General features: G+C 39.6%; 2 protein-coding genes across 2 annotated transcripts; one reads left to right on the forward strand and one right to left on the reverse strand.

Annotated features, from left to right (window-relative positions):
• Nucleotides 1-2,671: 2,671 nt before the first annotated feature.
• Nucleotides 2,672-7,075, forward strand: crhbp (corticotropin releasing hormone binding protein; the record flags this gene model as incomplete). Its single annotated transcript, XM_080018209.1, has 7 exons — nt 2,672-2,752; nt 2,884-2,977; nt 3,574-3,731; nt 4,448-4,658; nt 4,979-5,124; nt 6,469-6,586; nt 6,921-7,075. 7 exons carry the CDS (start codon nt 2,672-2,674, stop codon nt 7,073-7,075), a joined length of 963 nt encoding a protein of 320 aa, XP_079874335.1.
• An 11,614-nt stretch (nt 7,076-18,689) lies between these two features.
• s100z (S100 calcium binding protein Z) lies at nt 18,690-20,659 on the reverse strand (the record flags this gene model as incomplete). The annotated part of the gene is made up of 2 exons (XM_080018211.1): nt 18,690-18,848; nt 20,519-20,659. The coding sequence occupies 2 exons, from the start codon at nt 20,657-20,659 to the stop codon at nt 18,690-18,692; spliced, it is 300 nt and encodes a 99-aa protein (XP_079874337.1).
• Nucleotides 20,660-24,859: the final 4,200 nt, after the last annotated feature.

A 24,859-nucleotide genomic window follows, 5' to 3' on the forward strand; every position in this document is an offset into this window, starting at 1 on the left:
CGGGGGAATTACACTTTGAGTGAGTAAAGAGTGTCTGTGGCGCTGCTGGAACAACACCCCACAGGGAGAACCAGAGGACGGAGCCGGAAGAGTGATGGCTTACGTCTGCACGGGCACGGAGGTCAAAAACATCGCTCACAGAAGCATTTCAGCGCTCCGCTCATGCTCATACTGGATACATGATATGCTGGATGGACAAAATTGTGTCGGATTGGTCCATGCTCTTATATTTCGGGAAACTTGTTTTCGTAGGTAAGTAAATAAAGCTTCATTTATAAAGCACTTGTCAAAACGCTCACAAAATAGGTTAAACAAGCAAACCAATTTAAGTGAAATGGACATAAATTAACATAAAACTATAAAAGGACATATATTTCATATGTATGGGGAGTGACTCAGGGTGGTCAGTCTATGTGAATAATTCTCTAAGACACACCACCTGTGTACCTGAGCTGCGCTAAGCACAAAAGCACCGTGTTCACGCAACGTTCGTTCATGATTTTGATTTGATGAGAGCAGGCCGGCATGTGAGTATGCAAAGCTATTATTAAGAAGACATTGTAAAGCTGAAACTAAGACGCAGGGTTAATCACTTACTATTAGTAAGAGAGAGGACTTTCCACTTGCTGATTCTTTTCAGGATGCTGACGTCAGGACTGCAGGGTCCATTCGAGCAGAGGCCTCTCTGAATCTTTGAGAAGGCTTGACGTGGGAAGCAAGGTGTCCAATAAACTGATCAACCTCTCTCACAAAATGATCAGGGCCAATGACAAGGGCACCACTTTTATCAGGGTTAAATTGACAAAAAGTCAGTGACATCCAGTTATTAATGGCAGCTGCACCAATATGAAGGAAGGCAATCTTATTCAAGGTGTTTGATTTGACAGTAAAAATATAACTGTATATATAAAATATATATATACATATAACTGTGTCTATGTAATATAACTGCCACTTAGAAGAGGAGCGGAGGCGGACACATAATTGCTGATATGAGCATTAATGTATCTGTTAGACAAGTAAGAATAAATCATATGAGAGCAGTTCCAGAAATACCAACTCAGTTGGTATCAATCAATTAAAATGGCATGATATTCAATTTGTTTTGAACATGTTGTCAAAATCAGTTTTCTTTGAAAAATTCCAAATTTGCAAGGAATTTGGAGAGTGACTGACTGAGATGGGTCAAGGGTGGGTTTTAAGGAGTGGTTGGATACTTGCTTTCAGAATATATAAAGGTACACAGCCATATATGAGAAATTGGTTAATAATGGACAGAATAATGTCCAGTGCAGTGGAAGATGTGTGCAGCTGAGATGCAATAGTCTTGGTTGCAGAATCTATGAACATTAATGCAGTGAGACAACTTTGTGATGAAATGATCATGAGTCTGCAAGTTGTCAATACTCAGGCCTGAAATAATCCTTGTCTCTGAGGCAATGAGGGAGAGATAATTACACTGACTAATGAAGGATGCTCAGGAAAGGAGGAGAAGTGGGAGAGCTGCAGGAAGGGTTGAGGGCAAGGGCCATAACCAGAAACATTTTTATAGGATTTAAAATGGAAGCTCTACAAAGCATGTAGACTATAGAGCCACTACAGATAGATAAGACACAATGCCACGTCCATTGCATTGAAGAGTTGCTATCAAATATTTGTTAAAATGTAAAAAATATAGGTCCTGCACCAGTTGAGTATTTTTTTAAATTCATGTATTTAGTGACCGAAATATTATAATCATAGTGGTAGTATTATGATTGTGAAAAACGTACAAAACGTCTTGACACAATGACACAAAGAGATCCATCTCTCAAGAACATGAGCCTTTGGTAATGGCTTCCATTTTTCATTAGGTATTCTCAGGACACAAAGTGAAAAAATCTCTCAAGCGGCTGGGATCGCTGAAATCCATGTTTTGTCAATAAAGGGATAAGTAATTCAGAACGTCCACAACTATTAATGCATCATATCAAAGATCAGTTAACATATTCAAAGAGGAACAAAATTCACATTTTAGTTATTTCCACAAAAGTGCATTTCATCTCTATACATTCATTAAAACATTGGAATCGGTTGCAGTATAGTGGCAGGATAGCTCGATCCTATATCTTGTAATAATCTATTACTGTTGCACCCATACATCAAATACATCAGGTTGGGTGATGCATATTCCAATTGAAATAGTAACACAAACTGCAAAATAGGATTTGAAGTTGCACTTATTGAATAATTGGTATAAAAGTCTCAATTAAATCCCATTAAATTAAATGCCCATTAACTCCCATTAAATAACTATATTGCCAATTCGTATTGAGATACCAATGCAATCTTTTTTCTTTCTTTCTTTCTTTCTTCATTCGTTTCTTCCTTTTTTTTTTTTTTTTTCCATTGTTCCCTTCTCTCTTCTTTTCTTCCTTGCTTCCTTCCTTTCCTTCAACCCTCCGTCTCACCGCCCTAGTCCTCCCATGCCCTCGTCACAGCCACGCAATTGGTTGGTCGGGGGCCTGGGGTGGGGTGGGGTGGGGGTGGTGGTGGTGGGCTTGTCATATCATGTGAATTGACTTTAAATAAAAACCAAGCGCGGTGTTCCTATAAGAGGAAAGGACCGCTCTGCAGAAACACACTGTACATTTCGTCTTTTCTCGGAGTGCGTGTGCTACAAAGAAGAAACATGGAGCGCACTTTTCGGGAGCAGCTCTGCTTTCTGTTGCTGTGCCTGTCCGTGCTGAAAGGAGACTCCAGGTACATAGAGGTGAGAGATCGTCCATATTTATTATCAACTCTACATGACATCACTGCTTTTCTCTCCACAACTGAACATGTCAATTGCAGCGTGCAGCAAGCATAACTTTATCGTGACAATAATCCGCAATTTCTGCGCAGGACAACGAGGTCACACATGATGAGATGTACTCCTTCCTAAACTCGGACCTCAAGAGAGAAATACCTGATGAGTTCATTTACCGCAGAACTTTACGTAAGTGCTTCCATAAACTCCGTGCGCGCGTACTGACGCACTATAGGGTTCCAGTAAATAATATGAATAGTTGCTGATGGAAGTTTATTGTATTTATTATCTATCTATCTATCTATCTATCTATCTATCTATCTATCTATCTATCTATCTATCTATCTATCTATCTATCTATCTATCTATCTATCTATCTATCTATCTATCTATCTATCTATCGATATCTATCTATCTATCTATCTATCTATCTATCTATCTATCTATCTATCTATCTATCTATCCATCTATCTATCTATCTATCTATCTATCTATCTATCTATATATCTATCCATCTATATCTATCTATCTATCCTTCCATCCATCCGTCTATCGGTCTGTCCGTCTGTCTGTCTGCCTGCCTGTCTGTCTATCTATCTATCTATCCTTCCATCCATCCATCCGTCTGTCTGTCTGTCTGTCTATCTATCTATCTATCTATCTATCTATCTGTCTATCTGTCATTCTATGTTGTTTTTGAACAAAAAAAATCAGCTTTTTATCCAAAATAAAAATGATCTCGAGCACAGTCATCGTTTCAAGCCTCTCTCCCTTCTCTTCCGCAGGTTGTCTGGACATGGTGGCCGTGGAGGGCCAGTTCTCCTTCCTCTCAGACCGGCCGCAGCTCAGCTGCGCCGCCTTCTTCATCGCACAGCCCGACGAGGTCATCAGCGTCTACTTCGACGATGTGGACGTCGACTGCAGGGGAGGGGACTTCATCAAGGTAACCTCGCTCCTCTTTTTCCCCAAAGACCAGCTTCCTCCTGGTGCCAATTCAACTGACCAATACTTGCTGTGACAAATGTCAGCACTGCCCATTTTAATTCAAGTGTGCAGCCGCTCTTGTTTTTCATAAAACTCAAAAGGTTCTTTTGTTAACGCAATCTTTGTGAATGCATTGTTAAATGCAAAAGGACACATCGGACCCAATGAAAATTAATAAAGGGTATTTATAAAGTTAGTTAATAGATATAGTAGATATTAATAGAGTTATTTTATCTCAAATCAAGAAGGCAATTTCTACCCAGTTTGGATGATGGACTATGGACAAAAGTAGCCACACTTCTAATATCTTCAATATTTTTCCCAATAATTCAAAGTTTATGGTCGATAATTATATGCGCAAAAAAACGATGATTTTACCATGGGCAAAATAGTAAGTTAATTATAGTTTGGTAAAACCTTTACTCGTTCATCCGCGGGACTTGCCACGCACCACCTGGTTAGGCCAAAAAGCTTCTTAAACATGGGTCACTTATGTCCATCTAACCTGCCTACTGCGAGGGAAACTTTCCTCAAAATAACCGAGCCTTACATAATGCAAGGTTTCACAATATCCATACACCCGAGTGTAAAAGTCAAAGTGTAAAAATCCGACCTCTTAGTACCTAAGCACCTACAGTACAAGTGACTTCATGTTATCATTCCCGCCCGCTGAAGGTGTTTGACGGCTGGGTGATGAAAGGGGAGAAGTTCCCCAGTTCCCTGGACCACCCTCTGGCCCCGCACGAGCGCTATGTTGACTACTGCGACTCGGGGTCGCTACGGAGGACCGTGCGCTCGTCCCAGAACGTGGCCATGATATTCTTCCACATCCGCAACGCGGGCAAGAGCTTCACCATCACCGTGAAGAAAGTCATCAACCCTTTCCGTGAGTGGATTTGAAGTGGTGTTGGGGTGGTGTTTTGAAGTGGTTTCCCCCACATCCTACATTTTTTAATTGTCATTGGTTTAAAACCATTGGACCTGGATCATTGAAATTATATGTCTACGGAAACATGTGAATCATGTGTGATATCATGTTCAAAAAAGCAACCGAAAACCCACCCTAGAGGCATTTAACCGGGAGCCCTAAAGCTTTAATTGGTCGCTGATCATTTGTTGTATGTCCTACACAAACATTATTTCTTCAAATCTGTCAAAATCCCAACACGTTATTAACCCTGTATTCATGTTTTATTTCCACCTCAGCCTGTAACATCATCTCCCAGATACCAGAGGGCACTTTCACGATGGTGATCCCGCAGCAGCACAGGAACTGCAGCTTCTCCATCATATACCCTGTGGAGGTCCAGATCCTGGAGTTCAGCATCGGACGCCACAACGACCTCCCCAAGGTGATCACAAATATAAGAAATATAAAAATAAGAAACATATATGTATAAATATCTTTTTACACTAATAAGTTAAAAATAAATGTTTCTATTTCTATTTCTATCTATCGATCTATCTATCTATCTATCTATCTATCTATCTATCTATCTATCTATCTATCTATCTATCTATCTATCTATCTATCTATCTATCTATCTATCTATCTATCTATCTATCTATCTATCTATCTATCTATCTATCTATCTATCTATCTATCTATCTATCTATCTATTGGTGTATCTATCTATCTATTTATTTATTTATTTATTTAAATTCCTCATATTTATGAATTTATTTATTAGTTTATTTTTATAGACACAAATGGCAAGTGTGAAGTGTCCGCTCTAAATTCAAATGTAGTCTTTAGTTTAGTGTGGTAGTAGTAGTAGTAGTTAGGGCTGGGCGATAAAACGATCTTGATCATTTTCACGATAAAATCTTCCAGGATAACGGTGATAAATGAAGGAGAATTATTTTTGATACAGTTCGATGCAGTTTCTTTTCCTCTACCTACAAAGATATAACACAAACAGCCAATCTTACAGCAGAGAAAGGGACCATGTGACACAAACAGCCAATCATACAGCAGAGAAACAACCATGTGACACTCGAACTCGCCCTCCTCCCAACCCGAGCCCAGCAAAAGGAGAGCGATTAAAGAAAGAATACGCGCCTGGTCTGTCCCTCGGGTCCACTCCAGACGACCCCGCATGTAATCACAGAGCACAGATTCGGGAACTTTTCAGACTTTTTTGACAATAATGATTATATTATATATTTAAATGTATATAATATATTGATTTTTATATGATTGTTTTTTTTTATTTGTTTGTTTTGTTTTCATATTTGTTGATTTTATTTTATTTATTCAGTGTTCAACTTAAAGCCATGAGAATACGCTTAAAACTGTAAATTGAGCGTTATTATTATTATCATTCAATGTATATCGTGATAATTGTCGATCAATAAAAAAAAACATCGTGATAACGTTTTGGCCACATCGTCCAGCCCTAGAAGTAGTAAGAGATCATATTGAAATTCAAATTGAACAAATAACTTATAGTAGGATGGTTCCTTTCCCCTTACAAAAAAAAGATTAATTACTGACTATAATGTTTTTTTGCTTCATTATGTGCTTTTTCCTGTGTCAAGTTTTTATGTTCTGCTAAAAATGACTCAAAATCTTCATTTTTTTCAGTCCAATCCCTCATTCATTTCCGCTTATCATAACGAATGATAAAATGTTGATGCACTTAAAAGATATTGAAGACACCGTTTATCATAAAACATTGTTTAATCTTTCACAGAGGTCCGTAACTGGGTGTACCGAAGCCGGAGACTTTGTGGAGCTGCTCGGGGGAAAGGGCTTGGACACGTCGAAGATGCTGTCCATCGCAGATCTCTGCACTTCTTTTACCGGCCCCAGTGAGTGTCTACATCTCCTCCAAAATGTTGGATTCTTGAACTATGGCCTTGTTTTTTTATGGGATGTGTTTAAAACCCTGCAGATCAAATGGAATTTCTTTCATTCACCATTAAGATTTGCATTATTTTATTTTATTATGATTGCTGTTTTTGTTGTTATTATTATTATTATTATTATTATTATTATTATTATTATTATTATTATTGTATTATATTTTATTTATTTATTTATTTTTGATGGGCAGATTGAGAACAAATTAAGTGGTGGGAGTCATTTTCAATGTGTTGCATTTTATGTTTATTTATGTTTTACCATTGTCCCCTTCCTTTACAGCGAATATGAAGATAGCGTGCGATAACACGGTGCTGAGGATCGTCTCAAGTGGGAAGGTGGTAAACCGGGTGTCCTTCAGCTACCGGTTACTCGACCAGCAGGAACTTCAGAGGATCAAACTAAACAGCGTGGAGGACGTCTGCTTCAATGGGTGATCGAATCCAGTGAAACAGAAGGGAAAGCGCGACCAAATCTGTACAGTGACATAGACTGTGAACAAAAACACAACACGAGAAAGGGTTTTTTTTTCAAAGGTTTATTTTGTATATATTTATTTTCGTGTGCTTTTTCTGTTTGCTCAAACCTTAACCTCATCATGTAAAGTAAAACTGTTTCTTTTTTATTGTTTCTTTTCAATTATTTTCTCTGAAAGGAACGGTGCTAAAATGAATGTTTCTATACCTTTGGTTATAGATACATATGAATGTGTTTCCTCCACACATAATAAAAGAGGCAATGGGCAAAAGGGTCATTATACTATTAAAAAACAACAACATTCATTGCTGTTATGCACATTAATTTGTATGAAAAGCTTTTCCTAATAAAAATGTAACTGCATGAAGTAGCACTCTTTTGCAGCATTACCATGAATAAACCATGTAGATCTGCACATATAAGACCATGCGGGTACATTCTAAAGAGAATTTCTGCAAAATTGTCTGTTTATAGTAGTCCTCAATTTTTTAATAGTTAGGAATGTCTATTGGGACTGGTATACTTTCGACTTTCGGAATATTTACAGCACGCCGTCAATGAATCATACTGTATTGCGGGGTGAAGAATTATTGTGACGCTACCGAATGTCCCCAGATAAAAGGACAAACCAGAACCGATGAAATACTGCAGTGCACAGCCCGATAAGCTACAAGCAAGGTTCTCCTCACGGGCAACCCAGCTGATGTTTCCATTTGAAGATAGTACTGCACGGCATTCATCACTCGTGACATGCTGTATATTCTCTCTACAATTCTCTGTATTCTGTCTGGCTGTGGTTCTCATGGCACTCCCAAGGTTCTGCCCAAACGTTGCTACAATTGTGGCTTGAACCAGAGACAGAGATACCTTTACAGTGGACGGACATACCTCTTCCCAAAGGTGTTTTTTTTGTCTTATTTAACAGTTTATATTCTGTTTAAATGTAGCTTTGCAGGCTGACACTGTCCATTGCACTGACTGAACACAACTGAAGATCACAGATTGTACATTGCAGGTTCTAAGTTGATTACGTCATTGTTGCGTCATCCAAGTACCTGGTTGCCAAAGCTAGACAACTGAATAATTTTATGCCCTATCTTGGCCATGCTTTGGCGACCACGGCCATCTAGAACTCCTCTACATTGTACTCGTTTGACTTTTACTTTTTGCCCTGAAGTGACAGCTGTACGTGCACACATTGACCAGGGTTGGCCGGACTCTAGCGATGGCAGTGAGCACAAAATATTTATTCCCCAAATCCTGGTTGTGCCTATAGGCGCACAAGGCTTTCACAAGAGTGTCACTAGTTGCGGTCTACTCTCTTCCCTGACCCAGTTTGCTCCACGTCAGCTTGTTTTTGTTAACCCCTTCGCCGTCGTTCTTCTCCAGTCTCTTCTCTCTCCACATTTCCAACTTGGAGATCTTGTTTGGCTACAAAAACCTGCATCCACTTTGTGAAAGACGGTGACCAACTGTAAGGGCTTGAGTGGATACAAGTTATGGAGTCATAGTTATGGAACATTTCAAGGAAGTTTACTCTTTATGAGGATTTATTATGAGCAACATTAGTTAAATCGTAATAATTGGCTGGCATCCCTGTGGTTAGGTTTGATGTTCTGTTCTTTCCAGCAGTGGCGACATCTGCGAGAAGGTCAGTTTTAATATCTTTCCTCAACTTACTCCAACTTTTTATTTTGTTTTCTCTTTGTGTGTCATCCCGATTGTAATTAATCATCAGTAATTCATTTCCTGACTCCATCTTGTCATGCATACATTTTAAGAGCAAAAGTCAGATTCAATTTCTCAATGACTTTTGCTCTTTGCATTGATGCTTTGAAAAATATCTTCCTATTTGCTATCACCACATCACTAAAGTAAGCTTTTCCGTTCATTGCTGGTGTGGTTTAGGACTCCGCAATGCATAAATACCACCGTTCAGCCGCACTGTTTCAGCTTTGCTTCACACACTAAAATGCAACTACAAAGCCACCCCACCTGCTGGTTGCAGAATTAGCCACTGCCTCAGTAAATCACACTTTAATGTCATGACGATCGTACACTCAAATTGTGTGAGAGGTGTAGTGCAATTTGTGCTGTTGCCCTTTCGTTCCACATTTATCTATTTAACCCTAACAGCCGCTCTGGAAGTCTACAGAGATGCATTTAGTCCACAGAGATTCCAGTCCATATTTTCCTCGGTACAAAGGTCTGGTCAAGAGTTCTTTCCGCTGAAAACCCAATTTTACTCTTGTCTTTCTCTGCCTCTTCCACGGCATCGGAGATCCTTTTTTGGTACAATTCTGTCACCCATCATCTCACCTATTATTCCGATGCTCTTCTCTTTCTCTGCCTCTTCCACAGCATCTGAGATCCTTTGTCAGGACAATTCTGTCACCCTTCATCTCACCTATTATTTTTGATGACGCCATAGAAACCATGTGTCTTGCGCACTCGTAACTCAGCACCATTGAAGACTTGGAGTTGTAGCAACCACTTGGATAAGCGGGTATGTACCACCGGATTTCAGTAGCAGTAATTGCAGCAGAACTCTAACGGGAGGGCAATCAGCCTTTTGTTTTTATTATTCGTCTGCTCTCCGGATAAGATGATATCGCTCCAGTGGTTAAAGTTATCAGTCTCCTTTCTTTTTTATCTTGACTGTCAGAACTTGACAGTACTTCTAGTGACCTACCATCAACTCAGATATGAACTTTCCGTCAAGATCAAGATACGCTTTCAGTCACATCAGCTCATTTACCCAATCAGCGTCACTCATTAAAATAATTTTGTGGCCAAATATGGACTCTCGTGTTTGATACTGTGTGGCCTCGTGTGAGCCCTGCAAGTCTAATATCATCGGGCTCTTTGAGACATTCATCCCTGCTGGTCAGTTTGCTATCACAGTCATAAACTACTCTTCTAAGTGGCCTCAGCTAACTCATTTCTGCCTGCCACCATCTACAAAGTTCTTCCCAAACTGTCTTCTGCCGTCATGGTCACCCTGGGAGCATGTCACAGGCGATGGTGCTCAGTTCAACTTTCGCCGCTCTTGACAAGTTCCTCCAGGAAAGGGTCGCCACGTCACAAGCAGACATCAGCCCGCTGTCCCGCAGCAAATGAGCCGTCAGACGCTTCTGTTGTTTCCCCCAGAAGCTGTGTTCAGAGAGGGTGATTCGACTCCACAGTCACCGCCCTCTGAAGAGGGCTGTGCAGCGATGGCCTCCCGTGATGTCCACAATTTCCATCCAACCACAATAAAAGCTCAATGGCATAAAGATGGCCAGAGCTCTACTCCCTTTGCCTCCCTTGTCACACACATTAAAGTACTTAATGCCACGTTGCCAGTTATTGAGATTTTGTCATTAATCTATGCTATATGCAGTAATTTAATACTCCTTTTGTTTTTTGAGAAATCAGGATTAGATAGATAGTGTCGGAGAAATTTCGATGCATGGTCGGTGAGATAAATCTTTGCTATCAGAAACAGACCGAGAACTTCGTTAACCAATATTTATTTTTTTTATTTATTTTGCGAAATAGGAGAGAGATACAATACAGCATTCACTTCAAAGCGGCATAGTCGAACATTCTGTTCAGGAAATATTTGGACACCTGCACCTATGCCCAGAATATCCGTTTTGTGTTACAGAAGCTGACACCGGCTATGGAGCTCAATACATTTAAAGTATGATCTATTTGTTATATAAAGCACATAAGTATCAATTGTTACATTTCCTATCACTTGTATCAATTATTGTAAATTCTATCACAATCCTCAGTTTTTTTTCCGAATGGAACAACACCAAAATCAGAAAATCACATTGAATTTGAATGCAATGTCCTATGAATCTTGAATCTTCTAAAAATCCATGTGCCATGAAAGAACAAACCTAGACAGAGGTCTGAGAATATCTTCACCTCAGATTGGACAAACCTTTCTTCCCACACATACTGTAAAGTAAAATTCCAAACAAGGTTCTCTTCATCATCCTATGACAACACACTACTGAAACAAACCTAAGTTGCCCTGATGGAAAAAAATCCTGTGTGAAGCCATTACACCATTCTAACTAGAAAACCAAAGAAATCACCATGAATCAGCTTACGGAATAAACAAATACATGGAAAGATTACACGAATACATAATGCTGTGCAGAAATAATGAGATAAGGAATTGTACTTAAATGACACAACAAAAGTTTATCATAATTACACATTATACACACATATTATTTACACATTGTAATTAGTCACAAACATCTTCTTCGTCATCATCATTAGGGGATCTTGGAATCCAATCAGGGATGGGAAAAAGGTTAGAGGTATCAGGTTGAGGAGTAAGTGCAATTTGGACATATCATAACCAACAACGTCATATCAGGGCGTGCATACAGGTTAGGGAACATGGGCAGAAGCATAATAATATGCAGAAAACTAGCAGCACAAGATTAAGGACTTTGACAAACATAGCGCCCCAAGGGCTGAACTAATCACTGAGCCATTTATTCAAGCTGAAGCAAGCCGAACCTGAAGGTCCCAAGGCATCACAGATCTTTTCTAAGGCTGTGATAACGCTACTATGGTTATCTATTTGATCAAGCATGAAAGTGACACAAGCGTCACCTGCAAGGTGACCGCCGGTCTTTGCTAGGAAATATCTATGAGATATCATGAGCGTACAGGAGGTGGAGAGCCTTAATTATCTCGTAAGTGAATGTGGATAGAGAAGAGGTTATATGATGGATATCATCAGCAAGGAAAGTGACGCTGTAATGTAAGAAAAGGCCGATGGCCTTTCTCACCCAGGGAAATGTGGCAGTGAAACAACAGCACGTCATTCAATTAGGCCAGTTCTCGTTAATGACGGCGGGTGTGGTGAGACGGGATGGGCTGTGTGCTGTTATTGGTACCTGGAACAAACAGCAAGCTTTCTACAGTGAGGTTAACAATATGACAACAGCCATCCCAGTTTGCAGGCAGTTAGGCATAGGCGTGGTTTCCACACAACCAGTAGCTGTTGACGACATAATTGATGCCATGTGAAACATCAGTGTTTAGAGTGTTTAAAGCCTCTGTGGTGACATTATTGGAAGGTTAATTTCATTAAGAGGGTTTCGGTTCGTCTAGTAGGGAGGCTGACTAAGATGTAACAACAATTGGCATAGCCCATGTGTTGGCCAGCACCGCTGCTGCAAACACATGGGTTGGAGGGTAAATTGGTGGGAATGTGAGACTGTTGAATGGGTTCGGAGTAGGTTATGTGTGTAGGGTATTGTGTAATCTGCACATGGGTACAATACCACTTGATGCAAGTATGATGCTCGTCTCAAAAGTGGCGTCTGCGTAAAGACTTTTCTCTAAACCGAGAAATAACTGACAAGGAGCATCTTAGTCTTCTGGGAGATTGGTTATGTTGCTGGAAGCATAATACAGCACTATGGAGACAATTTCTACTAAGCAAATGGTGGGATCAGCTTCCAGGGAGAAAACACTTGACCGTGAACTTCGGGGGCCCTGTATAGCCAGTACGGGACGATCAGTGCCATGCATACATCGAGCTATATAGGTAAAGAAAGAGTACCAGGAGTTCAACAGTTCTGAGTCTGAGTGTTCTGGGTACTGAATCTCATATATTAATCTTGGAGGACAGAGGCATCAAAACCCCACGGCTTCCAGTCTGTGTTTTTCTTTTTCTGTTGTAAGGTGTCCACCCCTGGGTCTGGTGTGGGTGTAGGTACGGTAGGTGTAAGCAGGGTGGAGGGGCAGTGGTTGTTTAAGTTCTGCCGTGGGACTGTTTTCCAGTGTTGAGCGATCAGAAGGATGATGGCGATGGTGATGAGGAAGCAAAAAGTGTTTACCAAATAGTGTTACGGTGCCATACATCCGCTGCTCCACTCCTTCCTCCATCCGGGATTGTTTACTCCACCTCATGCCCTTCGGTTTCTGAAAATATCTGGTGCCAATATATAGTGCCAGGCCAGGCCATCCAGTGATGAAAGGTGTGGAGGTGCATTATCACGGCCAGGCGCATGTAGCTCCAGTCAGCTCTACAGCAGCGACAGATAGCTTTTCCCTGCGTGTGGCATGTTGCCATCAACCGGTTTACACTTGTTTACAACCGTGATCTTTCCCCTGTAGAGTTTTAGGAAATTGTGTTTGGCAAGCATGTGGTCATGGATTGACATTAGAGGCTAATGATACCCTCATCGAGCAAGACTCTGGACGGGCAATTACTCTAAAGACCAAGAGCTCGATCGGGTTTGATATTTAAATCTGACCTTTCCAGCAGGAAAAGTATTAACAGGCTGACACTGGTGAGAGGGGGCCACTTTAACCACTAGAAACTGACGCTTTTAAGCTGAAATATCAAATTCACTTAAATTATGAGAAAAAATGTGAACAAGTCGGAAATGTTTGACAAAAATGTCAATATAGATGGCGATTAAGATAACATTTACCTTGCAAATAAACATATTTTCTCAAAATGGTGCGTATGGGGCTGCGTAGCCGCAGGTCATTCAGAGTGCCCATACTGACTCCTGTCCATCGCTGAAAGCACCTACAACGGGCATGTGAGCACCAGAACTGGACCATGGAGCAATGGAAGAAGGTGGCCTGGTCTGATGAATCACATTTTATTTTAAATCATGTGAATGGCCGTGGTTGGGGTCTAATCCAATCAAGCATCTGTGGGATGTGCTGGAACAACAAGCCCAATCCATGGAGGCCCCACCTCGCAACTTACAGGACTTAAAGGATCTGCTGCTAACGTCTTGGTGCCAGATACCACAGGACACCTTCAGAGGTCTTGTGGAGTCCATGCCTCGACGGGTCCGAGCTGTTTTGGTGGCACGAGGGGAAGCTACACAATGTTAGTGGTTATTAGTGGTGGTTTTAATGTTGTGGCCGATCTGTGTGTATTACTATATTTTTTATATATATATATATATATATATATATATATATATATATATATATATATATATATATATATATATATATATATATATACTGTATATCAGATTTTTTTCATCGTGGTGTGATCACAGATCTATTTTTGTAAGGGTGTGGAAAGTGTCTTTTCTCCGGTGGATCACGTCTTCCTTCCTTTCTTTCGTCATCTCTTCCCCTCGGCCAATATCACCTGAGAGAGAGAGAGAGAGAGAGAGAGAGAGAGAGAGAGAGAGAGATTACATTCTGTTGTTCTCGATGTGTTTGGTCTTATCTCATCCCGTCTTCTCCTTCCATTTATCCCTCCGACCTCACCCCTGTCTCCATGACTGAGATGATAGTTGGGAGCAAGAGGCTACAACAGATATTTTTTCAAATTGAGACCCCCCCGCAATAAATCACTGTGAAAGTCATGGTTGTTGGGGGGGGGGGGGGCATTATGAATCACTGGGGGTGGAGGTGATAAGTGATGCAAAGCCGTATAAACCCTTTAGTTCCAGTCTTGGTGGGAAACGGATCAGGCCCCGAGGCACTTTTGTCGCCATACCCTACGGCAGGGGGTGACCAAACGCTTCCTTCCGAGAAAAAAACCCGAAACAAAACCCAAAAGCCGCTCTGTGGAATCTGTCCTCCCGTGCCGGTGATAAGAGGATCGCGTTTCGTTATGCCACCGCGACACGCAACGGCGTTATAAATGTGTGGCAGTTGTGCTGCGTGATGCTATGGTAATTATCATGAAAATCAGAACAACAGAACAAACCACAAAAATGGCGGTTTGTTTTCCGAGCTATAAATAATACAAAACAAATACAAAATACGATACAAAATATATGAGGCTCTTCCGCTACGCTACTCAGCTACTTAAGATGACGCAATACATTGTTTTGTCTTTACAGTGGAGCCTGTTAAATACATTTCCTCTATGACGCCCTTAATCGAATGTACACACACACACGTACACACACACACACACACACACACACACACACACACACACACACACACACACACACACACACACTGGTGATTCCGGAAGGGTCGTTACAACACAGACGGTGACGCACGGGGGGGGGGGGGGGTGGGCTAGGAGGCTTTGGGGCACAGTTCAAAGACATTCAGGTGGGAGAAAACAGGTTTCTATGCCAAAATAAGGGTTTATCCCGTAAAGAAGAAAAGATCGGCTGTACAGTAGATGTGAAGTGTTTGTGTGACACATTTCTAATTTTTCTACTTTTTCTTGGGGAAATGCTCTTCTTAACTACTATTGTTTGGGAAGTCTAATGAAGTCTAAATCTCTTGAATCTCTTGGTCTACATACACCTTTATTTATTCAGCCACTGCGTCTCATATATATATATATATATATATATATATATATATATATATTATATCTCAACAGACAAAAATTTGAACACATCTGTCCTTTTTCTATCTACTGTACCTCTTTCCTGTTGCCAAACCTATTTATTCCGGTCAAAAGTCTCAGTGTTTTCTAGAAAACCTACAGATTACTGTTGTTACTGTTATTATTTCCAATTCCAATTTTGTGATGATTAGTGAAAACTTTGCACGGCGTGAGAATTATAGAGTGACAATGGGGTGGGGGTGGGGGGTAAAGTTAGTGACTGAGAAAGTGTCCCCGTTATGCACGGTAACAGATGGGCCTTTTTTGTTTAACAAAATTAGAAAACGGAGGAAAATAAATAAATCTAGATCCAAATCTTTTATTTTCTTTGTTTGGAACAAAGGCCGCTCTGATCTGAGCTGTGGATCGCGGCATCTGCTGCGGAGCGCGATGCTCAGCACAGTGGTATGGTCCACATTAGGGGTGTCTGAATTTGTATCTTGCAGGCATGAATATGGGACATATATTGTAATGATTATGATTACAGGTAAGAAGGATACATAAATGTTTCGAGCCCCGCGACCTGTTGTTTTTGCCTCTTTTTTGGGGGGATCCAAGTCATACTTAAGGAGGTCAGACCCCCCCATCCCCGTTATTCGAACCATGACTTTGCATGTATATGTGTGTCTAATCATTTCGGTGTTGCGTTTAAAATACAGTCACGGTAAAAGCGTGACGAACTCAAGCTTTCCAAGTTTTTTTCGTTAAGAATAGGGAAGGACTGATACTTGTCTGGACCTGCCAGAACTGAAGCTCAATAGGGTGCTCCCCTAATCAGAAAAAGCAACTTGACATTCAGGAAAATTCACTTGACACTCAATTTCTTAGAAGCACGGTTTATATTATGACATATTTCTGGCATTAAAAAAGCTACCAGCAAAAGATGGAGTCAAAGGAACTGCAACTACAGTGGCGAATGTGTCTCCTCTCCACGGCCAAATTTAACCCAGACTCACTCCTCCATGTTTTCCTTGTGATCTACAGTGTCCTCAAATGGACATTAAGTATTAATGCTGAGTTAAAATTAATTCCAGTTCAATATTGTCAAGTTTGCAAGCGGTTTTACATGTTGAGAAAAACCCAGACACAGACAATTTCCTGTAAAAGGAGTTAGATGGTCCACGATTGCTGCAGAAAACCAGAGCCCCAGAGTTTCTGCAACAAATAAGTTGTGTTAATTGTAGTAAGATTTTGGGAACGTTGGATAACAGAAAGGGTCGAAACTTGAATTGGCAGTGGAATAGATTTATAAGATTGAGCAAACTATTCAATTTGGATTCTGACTTGGTATATGGGATTTGTCTTGATCAGTGTATGATAGAGTAGTGCTCCCTCTGTATAGCTTTAAGCCTCTTCATACATGGACATAGAACCTCAGAGATGGCTTTTCAAGGTGTTGCATTATCAATCTATCAATCAATCAATCTATCAATCTGTCTATCGATCTATCTATCCATCCATCTAGAATACTTAACTGCTTTTGATCTGTGAGTCGCTAAAGGTGGCACATAAAAGAAAATAACAATTCTTCCCTTGTGATGGAAATTGAGATGTTTCAGATGAATCATTATTTATTAAAACAATTGCATCTGAAGAGAAGACATGTATATTATCTATGTCCTATGTAAACTCCTCAGTAGTGTTTTATTTCTTAACCTATTCTGGAAAATGCCAAATATATTGGACAAAACATTGGCACCGAATAACATTGGCATGTGAAAATGTATTTCAGGAAAAAAATCCAATAAAATAAATCCATAATTTGACAGTACAACACAAGCCATGAAACCCAAAACGTAAAACAAATGACGCAAAAAACCCGGCTAGAACTTATTAAATGATTATGTCACATTGCAAATAATTATTGAAAAATACTTATACATACGGCTTATTACAACGCGCTACGTTTGTACAATTTTCAATCATTGACTTTTTTTTGTAGAAGAGAAGTAAGTGTTATGTCCATAGCACACAGAGAGACAATCTGTCAGTATCACATTCAGCAAAAACTAAACTATGCAACTATTAACTTTTGAAATTTTGATCTGATTTTCAGAAGGGTTCGGTGAGTATTAGTGAAGACTAGAGCAGCAATATAAAGTATGTGTCAGGAGTCCAATACGTGTACTGAGACACATTCAGATGGGATGGTGGAAGCATCACTATTATTATAATATATAAGTAAATCTTTCTGTTTTATAATTTGATAACTATTGTATAAATAATAGGGGTGACAAGATTATTCTATCCACTATTCGATTTGACTTTCGATTTAAACTCCTAACGGGAGCAGCCAAAAGAAGAAGAAGAAGAAGAAGAAGATTTTGTATTTTGAAGGCTATGCCATTGTTCGACCATCGAGTGTAGCATTGTAAAGAAAACTGTTGTTTATCAATAAGTAACTTTTATTGAATATTAAAATTGATTAACAATAACAAAAATATGAAAATATCATATATAATATAATATATAATATAATATAAACAACACACCTAAACAGTTAAGAGCATTAGCAAAACTAGACTTTTGAATAATAAACAATGACTTACTAATTACACTACTTTCAAGTTACTTACCAAAATAATCGCAGAAAAACAGATGCTATTTTTGCCAGAGGGGAACACTGGTAGTATAAGACAAATTACTACCTGCAGCTCTGATCAGAGTGATCTTTTCTCCAAACAAAAGGAAATAAAAACTCTAGATGTATTGAATGTAGTCCTTTTCCTGCTGCTGCGTGCTGTGGAGCAGATCGTAGATCGCTCCTGAAAAACATTCCGCCCGGGTTCTCACGGTCCGGCAAATACCTCGGTCCTGCACGGTCCGCGAGCCGGTGGTTGGGTGGTTGTTATTATATGCTAGGGTTTATTTCCCAGAAACTCGCGAACATGGTTGTGATTTCAAAGTCGAACGCTCATTTCAATCGATTTTAGATTTTGAATTGGAACCGTGACACCCCGAACAAAAAAAACAAAATATTTATGGATGTGAATTTTGTATACAGTTAAACAACTCTTCCTGGTGAATAGAGAAGCTCCAGGCTTCATAATGTGGTCGAATAAATGACAAATCCCCTCTTGAGAGGATTTGTCTCTGTGTTTCCTGTGGTGGCATTCTGAAGCATCTAAAAGGCAACGTACGGTCAAAGCAAAAAATAGATCAAATGTGAGGAATGAAGTCAATAAAGGCTTTTTTTTTTAAACTTGGCCTACAGACGTCTACTTTGCATTCTTCTTTTGCTGCTCCTGGAAGAAATCATTGCAGGCGACGGTCAGTGCAGCGACCAGCACGACAAACTCGTTGAAATCCACCTCGTTGTCCTTGTTCGAGTCCAGATCGTTCATGATTTTTTCCACCAGCATGGGGTCCTTCTGCGACTGCACCCAAGAGAGTATAGAATATCACTCTCACAATCATAAAAACTCAGGGTAGAACAAAAAAAAACGCAATGTATTTGGGCTGTGATGCTACAGTTATATGTAAATAATATAAGTCATGTCTTCATATGACTCAAATCAATTAAATTCCTGTGTTGTTTAAATTAACTGATGGCATTAGTTAAATTAAATTTAGTATTGATGAAATTGCAGTTCATTCTATGAACTACTAGTTGGATTACGAATTGGTAATTTTAATTTGTCTTGATGAGATTATAATAGACTAGCGCCCCCTCCATATGATTTGAAAGCTTTTCATACACTGATCATTTACTAGTTAAATCAATTGTAGTGCAGTATTGGTTAAATCGTAATGCATTCTATTAACTACTAGTTGGATTCCAACTTGGTCATTTTGATTTTTCTTGATCAGGTAATGATAGACTAGCACTCCCTCATACAAAACATAACTTTAAGCCTTCTCATACACTGATCATAGACTCTTTATTCTCCATAAAACCCAGTTGTATTATGCATTGCTTTTCTATATAGGGGTTTTGCTGAACATATACAGTACAGTACAGTATACATACTGTATATATCTGTTATATATGTGTTGTGGCTTTCAGTAATTCCTGGCAACGCTTTGAACAATTAACAGATAGATGATTAGATTGGAGAAGAACGGAATCTAGATTTCACAAATCAGAAGATGGGAATATTAAAGTGCACACATTTAACAATGCACAGTAGTTAATCTGAGGTTATCCTAGGTGATTTAGTGAAATTATATATATACCATTGGCCATTTATATATCTATAGACTATAGGTAATATGGATTGGATTGGATTTAATTTTGAATCATCTGAAATGGTACAACTCCCCTGGAGCTTGTGCACGAAAATTCCTTTTTAATTCAATGGAGATTCTGAAGTTAACTAACTTATATAGCTGATTGGATTATCATAGTTTACAGTAAGCAAACTCATAGAATAATCCATCTGATTTCCTGGAAACAATTACACATCGTCGAGGTGGCGAGCGGTGCGCGGGGGGACTCAGATTGTACGTAGTGTTGCCCTCCTCGGGGCATGGGGAAGTGTTTCTTTCTCAGAGGTGACTGTGGCCTATGGGGACACGGTGACATCACAGGGATATTTATATTTAGAGGCTACTGATGATGATGGTGTGAGCACCTGGGGCTTCCATCCACATGAGGGAGGAGAGATAAAAACAGAAAAGAAAAAAACGAACTCTCATGCCTTTGCTTTTTTTCCCCCACGTAGGTTTCAATCATTTCGACGTGCAGAGAGCGGGCGCACACCGGCGTCATAAAGAGAGACGGCAGAGGTCCTGGTTATCTTGAAATAGCTCCATTTGTCATTTTCCATTTTTCCAATAGCATTAGGAGATAGGACATAACATAACATAAGAGCAAAATGGTTTACATCTTAAAAATATATTTTTTACGATTTTTAAAAATAGCTCGGCCTATAACATGTCATTGCCACCAATTGTAATGCATATTATGGTGTAATTCTTTATGCGGGAATCCCTCTATCAAGAATATGTATCAAATTTTTCACCAAATCTGCCACAGCCTCCCTAAAAAAACACAAACTCTTATAGCTACAAAATGTATATATTAAAATTAAATTTGGGCATTTACCATGAGGAAGTCAGTGAGCTCACTGTTCAGGAGTTGCTTCAGTTCGCCCTTGTTGAGCTTGTACTTGTCTCCGTCGTGTCCGGAGTAGTTATAGAAAACGGCAATCAGGGCGTCCATGGCACTCTCGAGCTGGCTGGGCATGCTGACGAAACACAGGGAGGACAAAGAATCCTGAGGGGTATCTGGGGGAGGGAATTCACCAATAATTTATCCTGTGCATTGTATCTCGTTTTGTATATTCAGGCTTTTTTCTCTATTTTTTGGCGAGTTGTTTGTATATGAAATCAAAATTTTTATCGTGTTTTAACTTTTACTTCACTTTTTAATATTCTATTCTATTTTATTTATTCTATTCCATTTTTTCAAGACAGTTGAGCTTTATTTATTTATTTATTTATTTATTTAAAACTGCGCATTGTGCAGGAACGCAAACAAACCTCACCAGAGCTAAGTCCTAGTATATGTAACTATACTGGGCGGAACAAAACTGATTCTGATTAATTAATTAATTCAGAATTCCTTAGATCGTCCACATTCCATCCTAAATACAACACTACATACATTTATTTGGGAGCATGAGAAGAAGATACTATACCTAGATCCAATACTAACTCCAATCTTATGAGGGACTAATTATGAGACTAATTAATAAACATGCCTATACTATATATAACACAACAAATTGATTATATAACTATACATTCAAATAAGTACAACATTGTCTGTCTGTAACACCCTGTAGCAGAGAGGGAGTTGCTCTTACCTGGTTAGAGTCTGGTGGAAATATGATGGTGGAGCGCCACAGGACAGCTTGTTTATGAAGAAGTCGGCAGTGACTAAGTGGGCCGACCTCTATCTCACTGATAATTAATTCCACAGGTGGAGGGTCCATGGTAACTGTCTTCCTTTCCATGTTTTAATCAATGCCGCCGTGTGGAAAACAAAACATGTACCTGTGTAACCCGGGGGCCCCCCTGGGCTTTTGGCATCCATCCGTCCATCCATCCATCCATCCATCCATGCATGCATGCACGGGCCCCGGTTTTTTGGGTTTTTCTTTGCACATGTCTTTGATCGGTTCGAGTTCTTCCAAGAGTGACTTCGATTCTCAAAGTTAATTCTGATTCAATTCCAAGTGCTGGGGTGGTTGAACTTGTATTGACCTTAATTGTATTTAGGCGTGAAAGCGTCAATATTTCAGTTTGTTATTTTAATGAAATGCAATGCAATATCGCAGAATGCAATTGAACAACCCGTATATGTCCGTGCCATTTGTTGATACTACAATTATAGTATGTAGCGATAATAGCGGGGAAAGAATCTCTGAACCCCTCTTCCTCTATGGGCCCCTCTACTGTACCTCGCCTTTGTCCTTATTTTGTCCATCCTTGAAAATTGTCACTCAGAGGTGAGCTCCTTTATGCAGGAACAGGGACTGATCACTGGTTGAACAATTGTGAAAAAATGTTTTGGACAAGTGCAGTAGAGGTCTCCGTTCGAGAGAGTAAGTTGTATCAGCTGTAACCCAATGTGCTCATTTGGTTTGACATGATTTACTCAACTGAGTTTAGCTTCTTCTGTAGGGCCTTGTGTTTACTGTTTTGCTAAAATGTGCTTAGCATTTGCATAGCGCGTAAAAGCAACAAGAATTGACTTTCTGTTTTGCTAAAAAGAATACCGTTGTGCTCATTGGGTTATGATGGAGATCAGGTTGACCCCAGTTTCATTACAAGTGTCTTACCAGTCAAGAAAAGCTGTAGTATTTATTGGGACATTGTGTATGATGATGACATGATTGATTGCAAGAGCTTTTCATAAGTGAACAAGTTGTATGTTTTGATGAAGGCATTTGACAGACACTCTGGTGAGAAAGGCGAGGCAGCATCTTTACCACCTCAGGCAGCTGAGGAAATTCCGGGTCTCGGTGAGGATCCTCAAGTCCTTCTACTCTGGAGCGGTGGAGAGCATCCGGACAGGCAACACCACTGCCTGGTTTGAGAACTGTACTACTCAGGACAGGCTGGCCCTGCAGAGGGTGGTGCGTTCAGCTGAACGTACCACTGGAACTACCCTCCCCTCCCTGCAGGACTTATACACCAGGAGGTGTAGTAGCAGAGCCTGCAGGACCATGAAGGATCCTCACCAACCCAACAACGGACTGTTCCAGCTGCTGCGGTCAGGCAAGCGCCTCCGCAGTCACACAGCGAGAACAGAGAGACTGAGACAGAGTTTCTTCTCACAAGCCATAAGAACTGTCACTGCTGACCTCACCAGGGGTCCTCACTGAGCCACACACATAGGCTCCACTATCTTCTGTACTGTATGTAGCATACTGTACCGCATACTGTGTCACTGTTCGGGGTTGTTTGGCGTAACCATATTGCTGCGCTTTGCTTTATTCTATTTTGTACACCCACCCTGCATTACCTTTGAGTTGTTATTTTATTTTATTCTATATATTTTATTTTATTCTATAGTATTCAACTTACTGCATTATGTTTTAGGAATCAGTTAGTTAGTCAAGTAGGTAGGTAGCTATTGTGTTCAGTCTAGAACATATTGTGTGTAATGACTGGGTGCGTTGCATTGACATTTCACTGCATAAATATATGAAAGTATGTATATGTATGTGACGAATAAACCTCTTGAATCTTGAATCTTGAATCTTGATTTTGTGCCATGTACTTCATGTGTTGTGAGAGTTTTGGTGCATTTTGCAAAACTTTTGGCCCACGTGTTTAAGTTTTGGTCTGTGTGCTGAGTTTGAAAAAGTGAATTCTGCTGCGACAAATGTGCTCAAGCAATCGCTTAATTTAGTTTAACCGTAAGCTAAATCAAAGTTATAAGTTTAAGTTTTATTATCGTTTTAAAAGAGACTTACCTGGGATTTCCTGCTTTTAGATATTAGTTCATAAGCATCTTTAAATGGTTCCTATAATGAAAAGCTTCAGCCTCTAACCCTTGTCACAAATGACCAAAATAAATTGTGGTTTTAGGTGTTTAATATTTTTCTTAAGGAACTTGTACTCTTATTAAGGAAATTGTTTATTTTCAGTTTTGACCCTTTACAAATTCAAAAACATGGGGAATTGTTCATCTTGGGTAAGATAAATTGTACAAATATGTCCTGATTATACATTTCATCCATATACATTATTCATGAAGGTAAAAGTCATATATCACATTCTTTTCTCCTTCATTTAATATCCTTGGATGTTGTTTTTTGTGGAATAGGAAATTGGAGGGCTAGATAGATAGATAGATAGATGGATCGATCGATCGATCGATCGATCGATGGATCGATAGATCGATGGATCGATAGATCGATGGATAGATAGATAGATAGATAGATAGATAGATAGATAGATAGATAGATAGATAGATAGATAGATAGATAGATCGATGGATCGATGGATCGATCGATCGATCGATAGATCGATAGATAGATAGATAGATAGATAGATAGATAGATAGATAGATAGATAGTGGATAGATAGATAGATAGATAGATAGATAGATAGATAGATAGATCGATGGATCGATCGATCGATAGATAGATAGATAGATAGATAGATAGATAGATAGATAGATAGATAGATAGATAGATAGATAGATAGATAGATAGATAGATAGATAGATAGATAGATAGATAGATAGATAGATAGATAGATAGATAGATAGATAGATAGATAGATAGATAGATAGATAGATCTTGTTTGATATATTTCATTTTGTGCAGGTCTTCATGGAAATCCCTGCGAGAACAGCTTAATCAAATCTTAAAATGGAATTGTCTCTCCTGAGTTTTTGTGTCAGAGGAGGAAAATAGCAATTTATTTCGCACCCGGCCCCTGTAGACCACACCCCAGGGACCACAACTTCATACGCTCCCACTGTCTGAGTGAAAATGATTTTCCGTTTATTAGGTGATGAAACAGTCCCCCCACCCCCCCTGCACAGCTGCGAATAGAAAAACCGATGTGCATCTTTTGGTGACAACCCCTGAAACACACACACACACACACACACACACACACACACACACACACACACACACACACACACACACACACACACACACACACACACACACACACACACACACACACACACACCCTCCAGGGCTTACATTCAGGTTTCCAATGCCAAAAGCAGAGCTTAATATGGGATTTTTTTTTTAAGTTGTTTTAAGTTGTGAGTCAAATATTTAAGCACTTAAGGAACCATATCAAACTTTACAGTGATATTGGAATAACAATATTGTGTCATATTTAATCATATACATTATACATGTTTTTTGTTGTTTTTTGCTTGATTGATGTTCAACTAAAATCAAATTTT

This window comes from Zeus faber (genome assembly GCF_960531495.2).
Source record: "Zeus faber genome assembly, chromosome: 17".
NCBI classification, from domain to species: Eukaryota; Metazoa; Chordata; class Actinopteri; order Zeiformes; family Zeidae; genus Zeus; species Zeus faber.